This window comes from Erinaceus europaeus, chromosome 15, assembly GCF_950295315.1.
Source record: "Erinaceus europaeus chromosome 15, mEriEur2.1, whole genome shotgun sequence".
Lineage (NCBI taxonomy): Eukaryota > Metazoa > Chordata > Mammalia > Eulipotyphla > Erinaceidae > Erinaceus > Erinaceus europaeus.
In genome coordinates, this window is record NC_080176.1 from 25,358,831 (window position 1) to 25,378,486 (window position 19,656).

A 19,656-nucleotide genomic window follows, 5' to 3' on the forward strand; every position below is an offset into this window, starting at 1 on the left:
GCAGGGAGAGAGAGAAAGAAAGAGAGAGAGAGAGGCCTGCAGCACTGTTTCATGTGAAGATTCCTGTCTTGCAAGAGGAGACTGGAAGGGCTTGAACTCAGGTCCTTGAAGATTGTAACATGTGTACTCTACCAAGTGTATTCAATTGTAAGTAAATGACGAAATCCTCTATTTTTATCCATCTTGGATGGAACTCGAAGTAATCACATTAAGTGAGATAAGCCACAAGGAGGAAGAGGATAAATGCTGGATGATGGGGGGGTCAGGCAGTAGCGCAGTGGGTTAAGCACAGGTGGTGCAAAGCACAAGGACCGACTTAAGGATCCCAGTTCGAGCCCCCGGCTCCTCACCTGCAGGGGAGTCACTTCACAGGCGGTGAAGCAGGTCTGCATGTGTCTATCTTTCTCTCCCCCTGTTTTCCCCTCCTCTTTCCATTTCTCTCTGTCCTATCCAACAACAGCAACATCAATATCAACAACAATAATAACTACAACAACAACAATGTAAAACAAGGGCAACAAAGGGAAAATAAATAAGTAAATAAATATTTTAAAAAAGCAAATGCTGGATGACTTCACTCAAGTGGAACTTAAATATAGGAAAAATATAAGGAAAAATCTAGACTAGCTGTGATACCACAGATACCAAGACTCTAAGAAGAGGGAAGGAGGCAGCTGGGGGACTAGAGGGTGCCTAGGACTCAGTGCACTATGATGCAGGAAGGTGCTGCATCCACCACTTCTCAGGGGAGATACTCATGTAGTAACTGTCTTGTAAATCATAATGCCCCCCAATAAAGTGATTTAAAATGATAATAAAGAGGAAAATCAGTTTACCCATATTAAGTGCCAAACTTTAAAAAATAAGCGCTTCTTCAAATTATGGAAGACAATGCATGCAGGCATACATTTGTGTATACTTATTCAGATATATACTGCTCTCTTTACATGCCTCAGACATATATTAAAATACATATTTTACATGGCAAATATATGTATCGTGCCTTTGAAGTGGATCTGAAAACATGGACACATTTCACTTATTATATCAGTCAGAAATCTTGAACTACTAAGTGGTCTTAGACACATGAACACTAATGGATTGTCTGGAAATTTACTTTGTAAAATAGTACAAGTTCGTACATCAGTCTATATGAGACATCACCTTGTATCTGATGCTAGAACTTAAGGTCCAAGGGCAACAGGGATGAGGAATGCCAAGTGTCAAAGAGCAACAGAAACCCAAACCATGAGCTCTTGTTCTGCAAGAGCAGATTGAAGCCCATCGGTCTTGGCTGCCTCTGGAATTGGGGGTATGGTTCTCTTGTAGGAGCTGAGGCTCTCCTTGGTAAGACTAGGTACACGCACACCTGGCCCAGAGTCTGAGCAGCTCTAGAGAGTCCAGGGGAAGGTGAATCAAATGCAGATCCAGCTGCACTTCAAACCAATGAGGTGGGTCAACAAATATGTACACTATACAATGGCAGTTTCCCTTCCCTCCTGGAAATCTTCCTCTCTTCTGTGTCCACCCAAACCAGAAGCCCAGCAGAATGGCAATATTGCAGGGGAGTTAGTCATGGTCAATGTGCACAGTCCTTCCCAGTCCATTAGACAAACTTTTAACCAGATTTAAACCCAAATAAACATGGCACTATCTTTCTTCATAAGATATATGACTATCCTGGGTACCCCAAAACCATGCTAAGCCTTCCCCATATGAGAACAGCAAGTCTATTCTATTTCTCATCTTTGGGTTATGTTCATTCTTCCTTAAACTAATTCAGATTCCTTTCTTCATATTCCAATCTGACTTTTTTTTTCTCTCCTTCCTCATGAGCTCTTCCTGCTGGACTCATCAAATATCAACTCCTCATGTAAAAAGTGTGTATGATTGACATTGTTAATCAGACCACCAGTTTCTAATAAAGGCTTCTTGGATAACTCACACAATAATATTACCTACCTGGGATCGCCTTTGAAGAGATGAGTCAGCAGAACAAGTATAGAATGAAGAGGAGGGTGGGCTGGCTCCACACTGACTCAGAGTGAAACCATTCTCCAAAGACGCCCTTCCTAAGGTGCTGATCAGATTTCTTGTTCTAACCCCAAAGTTCCCCTAATGGTGGGATAGCAGAGGAGATAGTGTCTCACAGTCAGTGATCACTATAATTATCCTGTGACAGAGTACCATCAGGAGCTATAGTGGGTGTGACAATGTGAAGCCTCTCTAATCTCTGCTCAGAGATAGACGTCCATCTGTGTACAGCAGGACTGATTAAATAAAACCTCTTCAATTTCTATTAATAAGCCCTTTAAATCATGCACATGCTTCCTTGGTCTAAACACTATTAGAGTCACCACTCCATTCCAAAAAGGTAATGAGATATTGGACAGGAAGAATGTCCATGCATATGACCTGGTTAAGAAACTACTTTTAGTGATGATTTAACCATCAGTGAGCCCAGAGTCCACATCTGCTCGGGACTTTCAGGTACTTTGGGTCACTTAATGCCCTTTCGACTTAGCCCACCCATCATTTCCTGTTTAATAAAAGAATAACCTGAATCTGGCACTGTTATATTTAGACTCTTCCACTTCCCGACTGTGTGAATGTTCACTTGATAAAAATCAGAGATTAGAATGAGGATACTTGCTCTGATATAAAGCAATCATGAGGAAAGAGGGCGCCATCTGAGAGATCAGACATAGCCCCTAACCCGCAGGAGTCAGCTGTAGCAAATGTGTATGCTAAATATATGACACCAGCTATTCCAACCCAGAGGACACAGTCTGAATCTCTTCTGGAGGGCTGTAGTACAGATGCCAATTAGACTCGCTGTGTGCATTGAGTAAGCATCCCCAGGGGTGGTTGCTTGGACTCTGTAAGGGCGAGAGCTTTGAGGTGTTTGGAGGAGTGTGGCTCTAAAGATCACAGGAAATCTCTTCTCCAAAGGCTAATTATTTTGGGGATAACTTTTAGTATTTCTGGCTCCTTTTTCATCTTGGAACCCAGATTTCTTAACCCATTGCACCCAACCCTTTGGAGAACATTCCTGAGTAAAATCTAGTTGGTGTGCCCACAGAACCCTCTAGAGGATTTCCAATTGTTCCAGGTCTTTAAAAGAAGTAAGAAATAATGTCAGAGAGAGAGAGAGAATGTCAGAGAATACTAGTATTTCCCATTCTAACTGTTTTTTTAAAATTTATTTATTCCCTTTTGTTGCCCTTGTTGTTTTATTGTTGTAGTTATTATTGTTGTTGTCGTTGTTGGATAGGACAGAGAGAAATGGAGAGAGGAGGGGAAGACAGAGAGGAGGAGAGAAAGATAGACACCTGCAGACCTGCTTCACCGCCTGTGAAGCGACTCCCCTGCAGGTGGGGAGCCGGGGTTCGAACCGGGATCCTTATGCCGGTCCTTGTGCTTTGCGCCACCTGCGACCATTCTAACTGTTTTATACTCAAGACTAAGTTTGCTGTTATACTCAAGAACATAATTAATGAAAATGGGAAAACATGATAGATTTCAAATACAGACTTCAAGTAGAAATACCAATATATCCCATTGTTTAATCCTATCTTGTTATTTTTCTTTTCTTTAATTACCACTAGGGTTATTGCTGGGGCTGAGTGCCAGCAAGAAGAATCCAGCACTCCCGGTGGCCATTTTTTCCTTTATTTTTTTCTTTCTATTTTATTTGAGAGGACAGAAAGATTGATAGAGGAATGAAGACCAGGCAGGGGTGGGGGAGAGGGTTAGACATCTGTAGAAGTTTCCCCTCTGCTGGTGGGGAATGAAGATTCAAACCCAGATTCTTGTGCATGGTAATGTGTGAAATTAACCAGAGGCACTACCACCTGGATCCCCCCCCCCTCACCTTGCCATGTCTTGTTTTATTTTTTTCCCCTGATTTTTGAAACCAGAGCACTGCTCAGCTCTGGTTTATAGTGGTGCCAGGGATTGAGCCTGGGGCCTTTGGTGCCTCAGGCAGAAAAGTCATTTTAAAAGTCATTTTGCATAACTATTATACTATCTCTCCAGTCCTATCTTTTCCTCATAATCTTATCTTCTGATCAATAAAGGGAAGGGAATTATTAGGAAAATTATTCCCTATGACTGTATCAACTCAGATACAAAAAATATCTTATTTGTTATATTTATCTCATTATTGCTTATGCTTTAAATATATTTAGTATGTCATCATTTTTATCTAAACCCACTGTCTGATTCTACTTACTGTGCACCTTCTTTCCAAAATATAATATTTCTTCTGTTAAGACAGTTAATGACACATTTACTATCAATTGTTTTACTTATATCTTCATGTTCCAAACTCTGTATTGAATATCATGTATGGAATCATATACAGCAATCATGGTCCTTTTCCCAATTGAACTTTCTGATATGTCCATAAAAACTAATGTCTGTTGGGAAAAGAATTTGTATTAATCAACCCTTCAATATCATTTCCATTAAGTCCTATACTATCTGAAAGGAAGGCGTGGAATCACAGCATTAACTGAAGCAGAGCTGATCTCAGAATTAGCTGGGTCCATGGCCTGGGGAGACAGTATAATAGTTATGCAAGTGACTTTCATGCCAAAGACTCAAAGAACCCAGGTTCAATCCTTAGTACCACTATAAGCCAGACCTGTGTTCTGGTAAAAGGAGGAGGAGGAAGAAGAGAAAGAGGAGGAAGAGGAAATCTAACTGGATTCAGTTTGTTTGAATAATGTCACTGCCTCCTGTTGGTTTAAGTATCCATGTTGGTGTCCCTCTCTCAAGCACTCTGATATGGAGAGGACTCATGGAGTTAGAAACATAATGCATCTCTGGCTTGAGAAGTGTCTGCTGTTTCCCATTCACTCTGGAAAAATCCAGAGAACTCTGTTCAGCAGTTTTGGCCTACTGGCTCCTCTGGCAGCAGTCATTATGAGGGAGTAAATGGTGGACTTGCCTGGGATTCTTACTCATCTCTTGTGACCTCCACCAGGGTGTTGGGCAATGAACAGACAACCATGAACACATGATCTGGAATGGGGTAGTATTGTAAGCAGGTGTGACTCTGTGAGACTGCCTTTACCAGACATAGAGTTCATTAAAAAAAAAAATGCCCACTACTAAATTGTAAAGAATTCATAGGGACTGGGTGGTGGCGCACCTGGTTGAGTGCACATGTTAAAATACTCAAGGACCCAGGTTCGAGCCCCCAGTCCCCACCTGCAGGGGGAAAGCTTCATGAATGGTGAAGCAGGGTTGTAGGTGTCTCTCTGTCTCTCTTTCCCTTTCTATTTCCCCCCACTCTCTCGATTTCTGACTGTATCTATCCAATAAGTAAATAAAGATAATTTTAAAAAAGAAAAGAATGTTAAGAATTCACTATTCTCTTCTACTGATTTACTATTCTCATTTTCTATAAAACAGGAAGATGATGTGTTTGAGTTATCAAAAGAAATTAATATAGTCATATTTATTTTAGGAAAGAAATCAGAGGTGATATCCTGGGTATGAGTACAAAAACAATTTCATTGGTATTTGTATCACAAATATGGTACACAAAAATTGGTATGTCAGTATCACACTGATTTGGCTAATAGTAGCTAGCTGTGAATAGCTTTTGAAAAACAGTAAGCTTTGCATTCTTTTTCTGATTCCATATGAATTTTAGGATAGTTTCTTCTATGTCTGCAAAAAAAAATGACACTATGATGTGATAGATTTTACATTGACTCTGCAGAGCACCTTGGATAATATGATCTTAATAATATTAAGTTTTCCAATCCATAAACATGGGATACCTTTTCATTTACTTATATCCCTTTAATTAGAATATTTCAGTAGTGTTTATAGTTTTCAGTGCACAAATAGTTTACTTCCTGGTTAAGTTTGTTAGCATTTTTATTGCTACTAAAAAGAAAAAAGAGAGTAAAACTGAACCCACACCTTATGGCATGTGAAATTTAACTGAAATTAATCAAAACTTAAGACTAGAGCTAGAACTATGAATCTTCTAGGAAAAAACACAGGGAGAAAGTTTCATGACCATGGATTTGACAGTGATTTCATTTTTTTTTTCTTTTTTTGCCTCCAGGGTTATTGCTGAGGCTCGGTGCTTGCACTACAAACCCACTGCTCCTGGGGGCTATTTTTCCCTTGTTGTTTATTATTGTTTGTTACTATATTGTTGATATTAATGCCACTGTTGTTGGATAGGACAGACAGAAATTGAGAGAGGAGGGCAAGACAGAGAGGAGGAGAGAAAGATAGACACCTGCAGACCTGCTTCACTGCCAGTGAAGCGACTCCCCTGCAGGTGGGGAGCCCGGGGCTGGAATCGGGATCCTTAGGCTGGTCCTTGTGTTTTGCACCATGTGCACGTAACCTGTTGCGCTACAGTGATTTCATTTTTAGGACAAAGAAGCATGTCTCCCATTTACATGTCAGAGTACTAAATTCCAACAAAATTCACTGAGATATCTGTCTCTCCATCTTCATGGGCTTGATAGCTGGTGATCTGAGACAAATGAGTATGGCCAAGCCACCTAATGTACTAGTCACCTTCATATTCCCTAACCCTCTTTAAGTTATTTATCACTAATTTCATGTGATTATCTTCTTGTTTTTTATTGTTTTACAAAAGCAATGAAAGTCCTTACCCTCATGAGGCTTACATGCTAATAAACAGGCAATAAATATAATGCAGCAAGTCACAGTGTGACTTGTAATAAGCAGAATCAGTACAGAGTTGCCAAAGAGTGATCAGGGAAGCATGTTTGGGCAAGTTACATTTTTTAAATAATTAAAAAATAGAAATGAGAATCTAGCACTTTCTAAGAGTGGAGCTAACATGTGCAAAAGTCAAGTGGAAACTTACCTGTTCAAGAAGCATTAGAGAGGCAACTAGGACAGCAGCACAGTAACTTAAGTGTGGACTGGCCAAGGACAAGTCAAACTTGGATAAGAACATAGGATTTTAATTAGTATGATACAGGTATACAGTGAATAACCAGTTTTGGTAAAGGGGAAAAAATTATCAGTGCTTCGGAATTTTTATTCTGACCATACTGTAGAAAAGAAGTTCAGGAGGGAAGCCAATTAGGAGTCTACTACAGTGGCTGACTACAGATGTGATGGTCGTGGTGCTGTGCAGTCACGTTTGGAGGATATCTTGAAAACAAGGCAGATAGGATTTGCAGTGGAAAAATAACTTAATCATTCCCAGATTGTGGACCAAATCAGGTTACTTTTGTTACCAGTTATAGGACCACTGAAAGGGTCAAGTGAGTTTGAGGAGGTGTTGCTTAGTTTAGAACATCCTAAGTTTGATTTGATAATCAGTCAAGTAGAAATGGAAAATAAAAAAATCTGATATGTGGACTTTGAATTTAGAAGAAAAGCTAGAATGGAAATATAATACATAAAAATAATGAAAACATAAATTTATGTGGGGATGAATGAAAAGTGGAGAGGACTCTGGCTCTCCTTGTACAAGTCCAACTTGAAAAAACAAAATGGCGGCTGAGTACTCAGTCATCTGCGTGCCTGGAGCTCCCAGTTTAACCCCAGTGTTCCATATACCAGAGTGCTATTCTGACTTTCTTCTCTCACTCCCTAGTGTGAATATCTGTTTCATATAAAATAATTCTTTTATTTTAAATAAGATGATGAGAAGATTCAAACAAAGGCAATCAGAAAGGAAAGGTAAAGAACTGGAAATTTAGTGTGGTCCGGGAGGTGGCGCAGTGGATAATGCATCGGACTCTCAAGCATCAGGTCCTGAGTACAGTCTCCAGCAGCACATGTACCAGGGTGATGCCTGGTTCTTTCTCTCTCCTATGTTTCTCATCAACAAATAAATAAAATCTTTTTTAAAAAAAAGAATTGGAAATTTAGGGGGCTGGGTGGTAGCGCACATGGCGCGAAGCATAAGGATTGAAGCAAGGATCATGGTGAAGCAGGTCTGCAGGTATCTATCTATCTCTCCCCTCTCTATTTTCTCCTCCTCTCTTGACTTCTCTCTTTCCTGTCCAACAACAACAATAACAATAAACAAGGGCAACAAAAGGGAAAAAATAGCCTCCAGGAGCAGTGGATTTGTAGTGCAAGCACCAAGCCCCAGAAATAACCCTGGAGGCACAAAAAGAAAAAAAAAGAATTGGAAATTAGTGAATATTGTATCCAGGAAAGGCAGAAGAAAGTACTTCCAAGTAAAGCATAATCAACTCTGTCAAAGACTGGAAAGTAAATTGAACAGTTGACCATCTGGTAGAATATGAAAACCTTCTGTGCCATTCATACTAGAGACTTCAATAGAGTGAGGAGGAGAAATACAAGATGAGCTTAGGAGAGAGCAGGAGCAAACAGAAGTGTAAGTGAAAGCAAAGTTTTACAAGGACAGAGGTCAGGATATTTTATTTTGTAGCAGATCCAAACTTCCCAGTTTAGCATAATAGGTACTCAATAAATGTTTAGTACTTATGACAGGAAAGAAGCATTAATCCCAAGCACATTTTTTAGGAGAATAGAATAAATGCTACAAATGTTTATCTGGAACCAGAAAAGACCTAGAATTGCCAAAACAATCTTGAGAAAAAAGAACAGAACCGGAGGCATCACACTGCCAGATCTCAAACTGTATTATAGGGCCATTGTCATCAAAACTGCTTGGTACTGGAACATGAACAGACACACTGACCAGTGGAATAGAATTGAGAGCCCAGAAATGAGGCCCCACACCTATGGACATCTAATCTTTGACAAAGGGGCCCAGACTATTACATGGGGAAAGCAGAGTCTCTTCAACAAATGGTGTTGGAAACAATGGGTTGAAACATGCAGAAGAATGAAGCTGAATCACTGTATTTCACCAAATACAAAAGTAAATTCCAAGTGGATCAAGGACTTGGATGTTAGACCAGAAACTATCAGATACTTAGAGGAAAATATTGGAAGAACTTTTTTCCGCATAAATTTTAAAGACATTTTCAATGAAACGAATCCAATTACAAGGAAGACTAAGGCAAGTATAAACCTATGGGACTACATCAAATTAAAAAGCTTCTTCACAGCAAAAGAAACCACTACCCAAATCAAGAGACCCCTCACAGAATGGGAGAAGATCTTTACATGCCATACATCAGATAAGAGTTTAATGACCAACATATATAAGGAGCTTACCAGACTCAACAACAAGACAACAAATAACCCCATCCAAAAATGGGGGGAGGAATTGGACAGAATATTCACCACAGAATAGATCCAAAAGGCCGAGAAACACATGAAAAAATGCTCCAAGTCTCTGATTGTCAGAGAAATGCAAATCAAGACAACAATGAGATATCACTTCACTCCTGTGAGAATGTCACACATCAGAAAAGATAACAGCAGCAAATGCTGGAGAGGATGTGGGGTCAAAGGAACCCTCCTGCACTGCTGGTGGGAATGTCAATTGGTCCAACCTCTGTGGAGAACAGTCTGGAGAACTCTCAGAAGGCTAGAAATGGACCTACCCTATGACCCTGCAATTCCCCTCCTGGGGATATATCCTAAGGAACCCAACACATCCATCCAAAAAGATCTGTGTACACATATGTTCTTGGCAGCACAATTTGTAATAGCCAAAACCTGGAATCAACCCAGGTGTCCAACAACAGATGAGTGGCTGAGCAAGTTGTGGTATATATACACAATGGAATACTACTCAGCTGTAAAAAATGGTGACTTCACCGTTTTCAGCCGATCTTGGATGGACCTTGAAAAAATCATGTTGAGTGAAATAAGTCAGAAACAGAAGGTTGAATATGGGATGATCTCACTCTCAGGCCGAAGTTGAAAAACAAGATTAGAAAAGAAAACACAAGTCGAACCTGAAATGGAATTGGAGTATTACACCAAAGTAAAAGACTCTGGGGTGGGTGGGTGGGTGGGTGGGGAGAATACAGGTCCATGAAAAATGATGAATGAAATAGTGGGGGTTGTATTGCTAAATGGGAATCTGGGAAATGTTATGCATGTAAAAAAAAAAAAAAAAAAAGAAGTAGAAACGCAAAGCAGAAATTGACTGAGTTTGGAGTATGGCACCAAAGTAAGAAAGCAGAAGTATACTAGAGTTTGCAGTGAGTACCTCCCTAATACTACCTTTCCACTTTTCCAAGCTTTGGGTCCATGATTGCTCAACAATTTGTTTGGCTTTGTATGTTAACTCTCTTTTCAGTCACCAGGTTCCAGGTGTCATCAGGATGCCGGCCAGACTTCCCTGGATTGAAGACACCACCAATGTGTCCTGGAGCTCAGCTTCCCCAGAGACCCATCCTACTAGGGAAAGAGAGAAGCAGACTGGGAGTATGGACCGACCAGTCAACGCCCATGTTCAGCGAGGAAGCAATTACAGAAGCCAGACCTTCTACCTTCTGCAACCCTCAATGACCCTGGGTCCATGCTCCCAGAGGGATAGAGAATGGGAAAGCTGTCGGGGGAGGGGGTGGGATATGGAGATTGGGTGGTGGGAAAATAAATAAAAAAAAAAAAAAAAAAAAGACAGGAGCATGGAGTCAGGCAGTAGCACAGTGGGTTAAGCACAGGTGGCACAAAATGCAAGGACTGCCATAAGGATCCTGGCTTGAGCCCCTGGCTCCCCACCTGCAGGGGAGTCGCTTCACAAGTGGTGAAGTAGGTCTTCAGGTGTCTCTTTTTCTCTCCTCTCTGTCTTCCCCTCTTTCCATTTCTCTCTGTCCTATCCAACAATGACAACATCAACAACAACAATAACAACAGCAATAAAATGACAAGGGCAACAAAAGAGAATAAATAAATATTTAAAAAAAGACAGGAGCAAAATTCCAGGATAGAGAACCAGCAGCCCCTACTCTCCTGAAATACGACAGCATATTTCAGAATATTGTTCCAGTCACCCTGATTCTTACTCCTTGATCTTATTGATCTATTAGGAAAAAAAAAAAAGAAGCATTAATTATAGGCCTGGTTATTATCTACCTTTCACATGTATTATTTCCTTCCTACCTGAATTCTTACACATTGTGATTCAAGGAGTTCTGTGGGTCTATGAATATATCTTATATCCATCCATCTTTCTTATTAAAACAGTCTTCAGTCACACTTAAGTTTCTTTGATTCTGATTTTATGCACATTTTAATGTGTTTCCCATAAACCCTGCTAGAATATTTCTTGTAAGTTTTATTGAAGAAACTAATAATGGGGGACTAATGTGTGTCTTTATCTTGCTAATTTCTCTTAGTATCACTACTTTTTTATTTTTTTATTTATTATTATCTTTATTTATTGGATAGAGACAGCCAGAAATCTAGAGGGAGGGGGGTGATAGGGAGAGAGACAGAGAGACACCTGCAGCCCTGCTTCAACCACTCATAAAGCTTTCCCCCTGCAGGTGGGGACCGGGGGCTCGAACCCAGGTCCTTGTGCATTGTAATACATGCGCTCAACCAGGTGTGCCACCACCCGGCCCCAGTATCACTACTTTTATATATCTTCTTTAAAGAGATTCTTTAAGGCCCCAGAGGTGATATGCCTGGTTAAGCACACATAGCACCATACATAGGATCTGGGTCAGGGCCCTGCTCTCTACCTGGAGGGAGGACGCTTCATGAGAGGTGAAGCAGGTTTGCAGGTGTCTATCTTTCTCTCTCCCTCTATATACCCTTCCCTTTCAGTTTCTCTTTGTCCTGCCAAATAAAAAAGTAGAAAGGAAGAAAAAGGGGGAAATGACCACCAGGAGTGTGGATTCGTAATGCGAGCACTGAGCCCCAGCAATAACTCTGGAGGCAGAGAAAGAGAGAGAGAGAGAGAGAGAGAACGAACTTTAAAATATTGTTTAATGCTCTCTTTACTGAAACATGCTTGCCATAGACTGAGCATTTGTGATCTCCTCAAATAAAAATGTTGACACTCAATCTTCATTGTGCAGTCACTGAATAGCAGTATCTATACCAGAGCTTTCTTTATAGCCCTAGCTACATCCTTATTCCGCAGAGTGTAGATCAGAGGATTCAGAGTGGGAGTTATGATGCTATAGAACAGAGAACCAACTTTGTCCTTCAGTGGGGTGTGCTGGGACCTGGGTCTCATATAAGAGAAGATGCAGGCACCAAACCAGAGAAAGACCACAGTGAGGTGAGAGCTACAGGTGGCAAAGGCATTTCTCTTACTCCCAGCAGATCTCATATGAATGACACTGTGGAGGATGAAGGCATAAGATGCAGAGACCAGCAGGATGGGGAGGAGCAGAAGTAGGATGCTGCTGATATAAACTGTCTTCTCATAAACAGTGATGTCTCCACACACCAGCTTCACAACAGCTGGAAATTCACAGTAGAAGTGACTGATTTTTCGAGATCCACAGAAAGGATAGTGCATCAAGATCATGGTGTGAATTATAGAGTTCGTGAATCCTCCCAACCATGCTATGGCAGCCATCATCAGTGTCACATTTCTGTTCATGAGGACAGTGTAGCGCAGTGGGTTGCAAATGGCCACATAGCGGTCATAGGACATCAGTGCAAGGAGAGCACACTCAGCACTACCCAGAAGCAAATAAAGGAAGTGCTGGATTGCACAGCCCACAAAGGAGATGGACTTCCTGCCAGAGAGGTAGTTGGCAGCCATCTTGGGGACTGTGGTGGAGACAAACATCAGATCCATGAAGGAGAGCTGGCTGAGCAGGAAGTACATGGGGGTGTGAAGTCTGGGGTCAGCACAGATGAGGAGGATGGTGAGGGAGTTGCCACTCACCCCAACCAGGAAGACCACCATGGTCAAGGAGAAGAGAAAGACATGGGCGAGGGAGTCATCAAAGAGCCCTTCAAGGATGAAGTCAGCCAGAGAGGTCTCATTCCTCTGCCACATCTCCCCTGTCTCATCTCCTGGGGAAATAAGTGGATATGGGAAATCAGTATCTTAGTAATAAGTAGCTTTTGTTCTAGGAAATAATTTGTAAAGATATCTTTCTATTTTTTATTATTTTACCAAGTATTGAAATATATTATATATATATATATTTACTTATTTTCCCTTTTGTTGCCCTTGTTGTTTTATTGTTGTAGTCATTATTGTTGTTCTTGATGTCATCCTGTTGGATAGGACAAAGAGAAATGGATAGAGGAGGGGAAGACAGAGAGGGGGAGAGAGAGACACCTGCAGACCTGCTTCACCGCTTGTGAAGCAACTCCCCTACAGGTGGGGAGCCAGGGGCTTGAACCGGGATCCTTACACTGGTCCCTGCACTTTGTGCCACATGCACTTAACCCGCTGCGCTACTGCCCAACTCCTGTATTGAAATATATTTTTAAAAGAAATATAATTAATATTTTTCTAACTAATGTGATAGTAAAAAAAACTTCCAGTGTATATAATCACTATTAAGTCATAGTACTTCAATAAGAGTTTCTTCTCATTAAAGGAAGCGATGTTTATTTGCATTTAACACAAACATATACACAAGCATGTCTAAGGATTTAAAATCTATCAGGCAGGGAGTCAGGAGGTGATGATGAATATAAAGTGTGGTAGAGCAAGTGAAGGCTAGACCCACAGAAATGAGCTTTAAGCCCATAAAGACAGATGAACCGGTCATTCCTAGTTGCCTCTGGAACTTGGGGTGTCCTTCTCTCACAGGAGTTGGGTCCCTTCTTAGAGAGACTAACCACACTTAACTGTCCCAATAGTCACAAAAGCTAAAGAGGATCCAGAAATAAAATTTCCTTTTTAATATACTTTCCATATACTTCCATCACTCATTCTAAGGGTCTCCATCTTCTCTCCTCTTCCTTCAGGCCACTCTCACACTCTCATGTGTGACTCTCAGTGACTTTTTCTCGGCCCTCTCTGGAAGCATTCCTTCTGTGCAGACTGAATATCACATTCACACTTAAATAAGGGCACAAGGAAATAATCTGACAATGCAGGGGCCAGGTGATGATGCACCTGGCTGAGCGCATATGTTACAATGCACAAAGATCTGGGTTCGAGTTCCCAGTCCCCACCTGCAGAGGGAAAGCTTTGTGAATGGTGAAGCAATGTTGCAGGTGTTTTTCTGTTTATCTCCCACTCTGTCACCCCCTTCACTCTTGATTTCTGGCTGTCTCTATTCAATAAATAAATAAATAAATAAATAAAATAATTTTGATTTGACAATGCACATGTGTGTCCTTCTTTCTAATAACAGTTTCCTGAATCACTCACTCACACCCCAAATGTACCTTACCTGGAATCTCTTCTGTAGAGATGTGTGGGCAGAATAAGCACTGACTAAAAAGGCGGACAGGCTGGGTCCACATTAACTCACACAGTGAAACTAATCCTCCAAAGGCCCTTTCCTGAAGTGCTCATCGTCAGACTTCCTCCCCTAGCCCAGGGTCCCGCCTTCACCAGTGGAATGGCATAGAGGACATTGGGCCCCATAGTCACTGTTTACCTGAAACAGCCAGTTATAGAGTCATACTGGGAGCAGCAGTCCATGTGATTCTATGATTCCCTGCAATTCATCCATGTTCAGAGTTTGAACTGTATTAGCACAAAACAGCACAGATTAAGTAATGGCTTCTTTAATCTCTATTAATTTGATCTTGAAATCATGCCTATTCTTCCTCTGTCTAACATATATGAGTCACCTCTCCTTCCCAAAGTGGTAGTGAGAACTTGGATTTTAATTTCCATGGAGATTCTATGATTAAGAAGCTGCATTTAATACCAGGTTACTCATGAAAGAATTCCGAGTTCAGATTTCTCCAGGATTTTTTTTAACAATTTGGATCATCCCCATGTACTCTCTTCTTAACCTACCTATTCTTCCCTGCTAGTTAAAGAATATAACTCTAGCTGTGACACTTTCAGAATAGCCCCCTTTCTGGCTACATTAATGTCTGCTCTGTAGGATTCAGGAGGAGAGATTTGTCCTGACATGAGCCACTCATTAGGGAAGAGATGTGTGAGGTGAAATAATCCTCTAACCAAGAGGACCTGTAGTATCTCTGTGACAAATTATGGGCACTGTGGAATTGAAGAGTCCAGCCCAGAGGACACATTCTGAGTCTCTTTGCCACCAGTAAAATGCCAATTAGACATTCTGTTTGCTTGAATAAACATTCCCAAAGGGCTAACTTGGACTCTGTAGGAGACAGGGGCTTGAGGTCTTGGGAGGAGTGTGACTCTGAAGATCCCATGGAAATCTCCAAGGCCCACTTATTAAAGAAAGAAACAGTTCCTAATATCATTGGCTTATCTCTCACCTAGAATCCAGAACTCTTTGTTCCATTCTATTCAACTTTTGAGAAAAACTATAGAATCAGATCTAGCCTGTGGCCACAGAGCCCTCTAGAGGATTCCCCCAAGTACCTTGAGTCAGAAAGAAGTCAAAGAATATAGTTAGGCAGTACAACAGTACTTACCTCTTTTACTGCTGATCATACTTCAGACTGCATTAAAATAATTAATGAAAATGTGAAAACAGGAAAAGATATCAGATGCAGATCTTAAAGAAAACGGCATTCTCACATACTCCCTTATTTACTCCTACTCCTTGTCGTAGTCTGCTCTTCCTCTCACTTTTTTTTAGTTAGTAATTTCGTAATGATAGACAAGATTATGGGATAAGAGGGTTACAGTTCATACAATCCCCACCACCAGAGTGCCACATCCCATCCCCTCCAATGGAAGCTTTCTTATTCTTTATCAGTCTAGGAGTATGGACCAAAAAGATTTTTACAGGGTGCAGGAGGTGGAAGGTCTGGCTTCTGTGATTACTCCTCCACTAGACATGGATGTTGGAAGGTCAGTCCACATCCCCAGCCCGTTTCTATCTTTTCCTAGTGGGGTAGGGCTCTGGGGAGGTGGGGCTCCAGGATACACTATGCCCTGGTAAGTCAGGTTGATGTCTTGGTAGCATCTGCTACATGGTTGAAAAGCATTAAGATATAAATCATAACAAATTGTTTAATAATCAGCAACCTAAAGGTAAGAATAGAACAGATGAGATTTGGGGTCTTCATGTGGGAAGAAGCTAGGAAGTCTATTTTAGTTATATTCCAGGGGGCCCATGAGTTTACTAATTTTTGTCTGAGCCCCACAGCTAATGTGCCAGTGGTCTAAAAGTATTATCTGGGAAGATGGTGTCAGAGTTGGTCATATCTAGGAGCATTGTAGGCTGCACTTATTTCAAGACCTTCTATGAGAGGCTGAGTTTTCTGACTTAACCAGGTGCGCCATCACCCAGCCACCCCTGTTTTGGTTATTATGTATCCTTTAAATGTATATGAATTTTAGATAGTTTTTACTCCTTCTGAAAAAAAAGTTAGTCATATCAGATTTTGATAGTATTGTATTAAATGTTTAGACCAGTGTGAATAGTATAACTAGTTCATAATTTACTTGTTCATTCCTTTTTCTTCTTTTCCTGCTCAGCTCTGGCTTATGGTGCTGCAGGGGATTGAACTTGGGAACTCAGAGCCTCAGGCATGAAAGCCATTTGTATAACCATTGTATTGTTTCCCCAGCTCTTTGATGTGTTTTTAATATATACCTTCCTATAATAAACACAGGGTATATATTTTATAATTATTGTTGACCAGGGCACAGCTCATCTCTGGCTCTTAGGAGGCAAGGTACCCTTGACCTCCCACATCTAAGTTCTGTGCTTACAATTATATTATCACTCCAGCCAGAATACCTTATCCTTTTATTTGTAATTCTTTTAATGTTTTTCCATAGTGTGTTTATAGTTTTCATGCTAGAAATTTCCCACTTATTTCATTATGTTAATATGAAAGCACTTAGTTTTTATTGCTACAAAATAGAATGAAATTGAACCTTTACCTTACAGCATATATGACTGAAAATAAATAAAAGGCCTGTGCTTAAGTGCTAAAGCTATCAATTCAGAAGAGAAAATGAGAGACATTTAATGACATTGTACTTACACTGATTCTTTTACTTTTTTTAATTCTCCCTCTCACCAACTCCCCTTTCATTTTCTCTCTGTCACATCAAAATAAAATGAGGGTCCAGGTGATGGTGCATCTGATTAAGTTCACATATTACAGTGTACAAGGATCAAGGTTCAAGCCCCTTGTCCCCACCTTTTAAAAAGGGAACATTTAAAAAGGGAACTGAAATAGGACTTCTGGAGGTGGGGCTACAGAGCAGCAGCAGCTGTGTTTCTCGCTCCTTTCCCGGGTCAACTAGGAATACCAAAGGAGACCACCTGGAACCGAAACAAGACAGTACTAGAACGACTTCAGGAACCCACCAAATCACCAGTGAGTGCAAACACGTGTGGCTCATGGACAGACAGGAGCCTAGGGAGAGATTAAGTGGCTGCTAACAGTCCAGAAGTTTACCAGTTGAGACACCACCTCCAGTCTGTTTCACCAACAAAAAGATGGCTAAAGGAAGGAGAGGACTCCCCTAAGTCTCACCAAATGCAACTGTGAGGCTCCATTGCTACTTCCCTCAGAATCTGGAGCAGCGGGGTGGGGAGGCCCTGTGTTGACACCACAGGACAGAGAACTAACCAGGAAACTCAGGAGAAGATCTATAACTTGGTGGCTAGTGGTGGGGCTGTGAGATTCTATTTGCGTAACCACTGGATTATCTCTGCCACACCCTGCTTTATCTCTTGGTCAGTAGTCAGTGATTAAAGTAAGAAGCCTTCTTATAGTTTAAAAGCCCTCAGGCTCCCATAGCCTACAGGGAAGAAAAAGCACAAAAGAGGCTTTTAAGCCACTGAGCTCCAAATCAGGGATTAAAATACTATTGAAACAACTGTTAACTTCCACCACTGTGAAACCTTTAATTACCTTACTTAGACACAAGCCAATCCAGGCAAGAGTGATCAGTAATTTGAAAAGTATTGAGAGAGGGACATCATAACATAATATATAAAATGGTTAAACCAACAAGAAAAAATATTGGAGAAATTAACCAGGACAAGAGTCCAGCTAAAAGCCCCCCAAAGGGTGAAGCACAAAATAATGAGGTCAACATCCAAACACTAGTTAAGGAAATAATCACAGGAGTGAGTAAAGAGTTTGAAAGAATTGTATTCAGAAATACAGGAACAACAAATGAGACTATGGAAGAAAACACTAATTATCTCAAGGTTATTAGAGAGCTTGAAAGCTGAAATAACTGAGCTAAGAACACAACTAGCTGAACAAGCTAAAACACTATCAGAACAGGGTAACAAAATAGATGAACTCCAGTAAACAGTATAGGGGAAAGAGAATAGAATCAGTGAGGCTGAAGACAGAATTAGCAAGATCGAGGACGAATTAGAGACAACTAAAAAAGAAGTAGGAGATCTCAGAGATTAAGAGATACTGAAAACAACAACAGAGTACTATGGGATGACTTCAAAAGAAATAATATACGTATTATTGGCTTACCATAGGAAGAAAGAGAGGGAGAGGAAGAAAGCATTCTTCAGGCCATAATAGCTGAAAACTTCTCTAGTCTAGACAACATCATAGACATAAAGATTCAAGAAGCCCAGAGGGTCCCAAACAGAATTAACCCAGACTTAAAGACACCAAGACACATCATATTTAGAATGAAAAGGAATAAGAATAAAGAAAGGATTCTGAAGGCTGCAGGAGAAAAACAGAGTTGCCTACAGAGGAAAACCCATAAGATTAGCAGCAGACTTCTCCACACAAACACTACAGGCCGGAAGAGAATGGCAAGATATCTATCGAGTACTCTATGAGAAAGGCTTTCAACCAAGAATACTGTATCCTGCTAGACTGTCATTCAGACTAGATGGAGGCATAAAAACCTTCTCAGACAAGCAACAGTTAGAGAAATCAACTATCACCAATCCTGCCCTAAAAGAAGTTCTGAAAGGTCTCCTATAAACAGTCATACCACCATAAAGAGGCTATATATCAGAACACTCTAAAAGTCGATAAGAATGGCGTTCAAATATCTTCAATATTTGATATCAATAAATCTCAATGGCCTGAATTCACCTATTAAAAGACACAGAGTAGGAAGATAGATCAGAAAAAAACAACCCAACAATATGCTGTCTATGGGAAACCCACCCAACTCAACAAGACAAACACAGACAACACAGACTCAAAATGAAAGGATGGAAAACTATCATACAAACCAGTGGCCCACAAAAAGGGCAGGAACAGCTATTCTCATATCTGACATGATAGACTTTAAAATAGATAAGATTTAAAAAGATAGGAATAGACACTACTTAATGCTCAGAGGATCAGTCAATCAAGAGGACTTAACAATTATTAACATCTATGCACCTAATGAGAAGCCATCTAAATACATCAAACATTTACTGAAAGAGCTACAGCAATATATTAACAGCAACACAGTCACAGTAGGGGACTTCAACACCCCACTCTCTCAACTGGACAGGCCATCCAGGTAGAAAATCAATAAAGACATAAGGGAGCTAAATGAAGAGATAGATAAACTAGAACTATTGGACATTTTCAGAGTCATTCATCCCAAGAAACTGGAATACATATTTTACTCAAGTCCACATGGGTCATTCTCAACGACAGACCATATGTTAGGCCACAAAGATAGCATCAGCAAATTCAAGAACATTGAAATCATCCCAAGCATCTTCTAAGACCACAGTGGAATTAAACTAACACTTAACA

At 40.6% G+C, this 19,656-nt stretch overlaps 1 protein-coding gene across 1 annotated transcript; it reads right to left on the reverse strand.

The window, feature by feature from the left end:
- Positions 1–1,223: 1,223 nt before the first annotated feature.
- Positions 1,224–12,877, reverse strand: LOC103128019 (olfactory receptor 2AE1-like). The gene is made up of 5 exons (XM_007538902.1): positions 11,963–12,877; positions 6,872–6,949; positions 4,332–4,421; positions 1,963–2,115; positions 1,224–1,391 (listed from the first exon to the last, which is right to left on the reverse strand). The coding sequence occupies exons 1-5, from the start codon at positions 12,875–12,877 to the stop codon at positions 1,224–1,226; spliced, it is 1,404 nt and encodes a 467-aa protein (XP_007538964.1).
- Between the last annotated feature and the right edge of the window lie 6,779 nt (positions 12,878–19,656).

Bases quoted from the DNA above. Each gene is read 5' to 3' on its own strand.
- LOC103128019 (XM_007538902.1), bottom strand. From the start codon at position 12,877: ATGTGGCAGAGGAATGAGACCTCTCTGGCTGACTTCATCCTTGAAGGG. The intron at 4,422-6,871 runs GTAAGTTTCCAC...TTTTCCCAACAG, and splicing joins CTCTAATGCTTCTTGAACAG to ACATTAGTTTTTATGGACAT. The intron at 2,116-4,331 runs GTTTGGAACATG...TCCCACCATTAG, and splicing joins TACATGATATTCAATACAGA to GGGAACTTTGGGGTTAGAAC.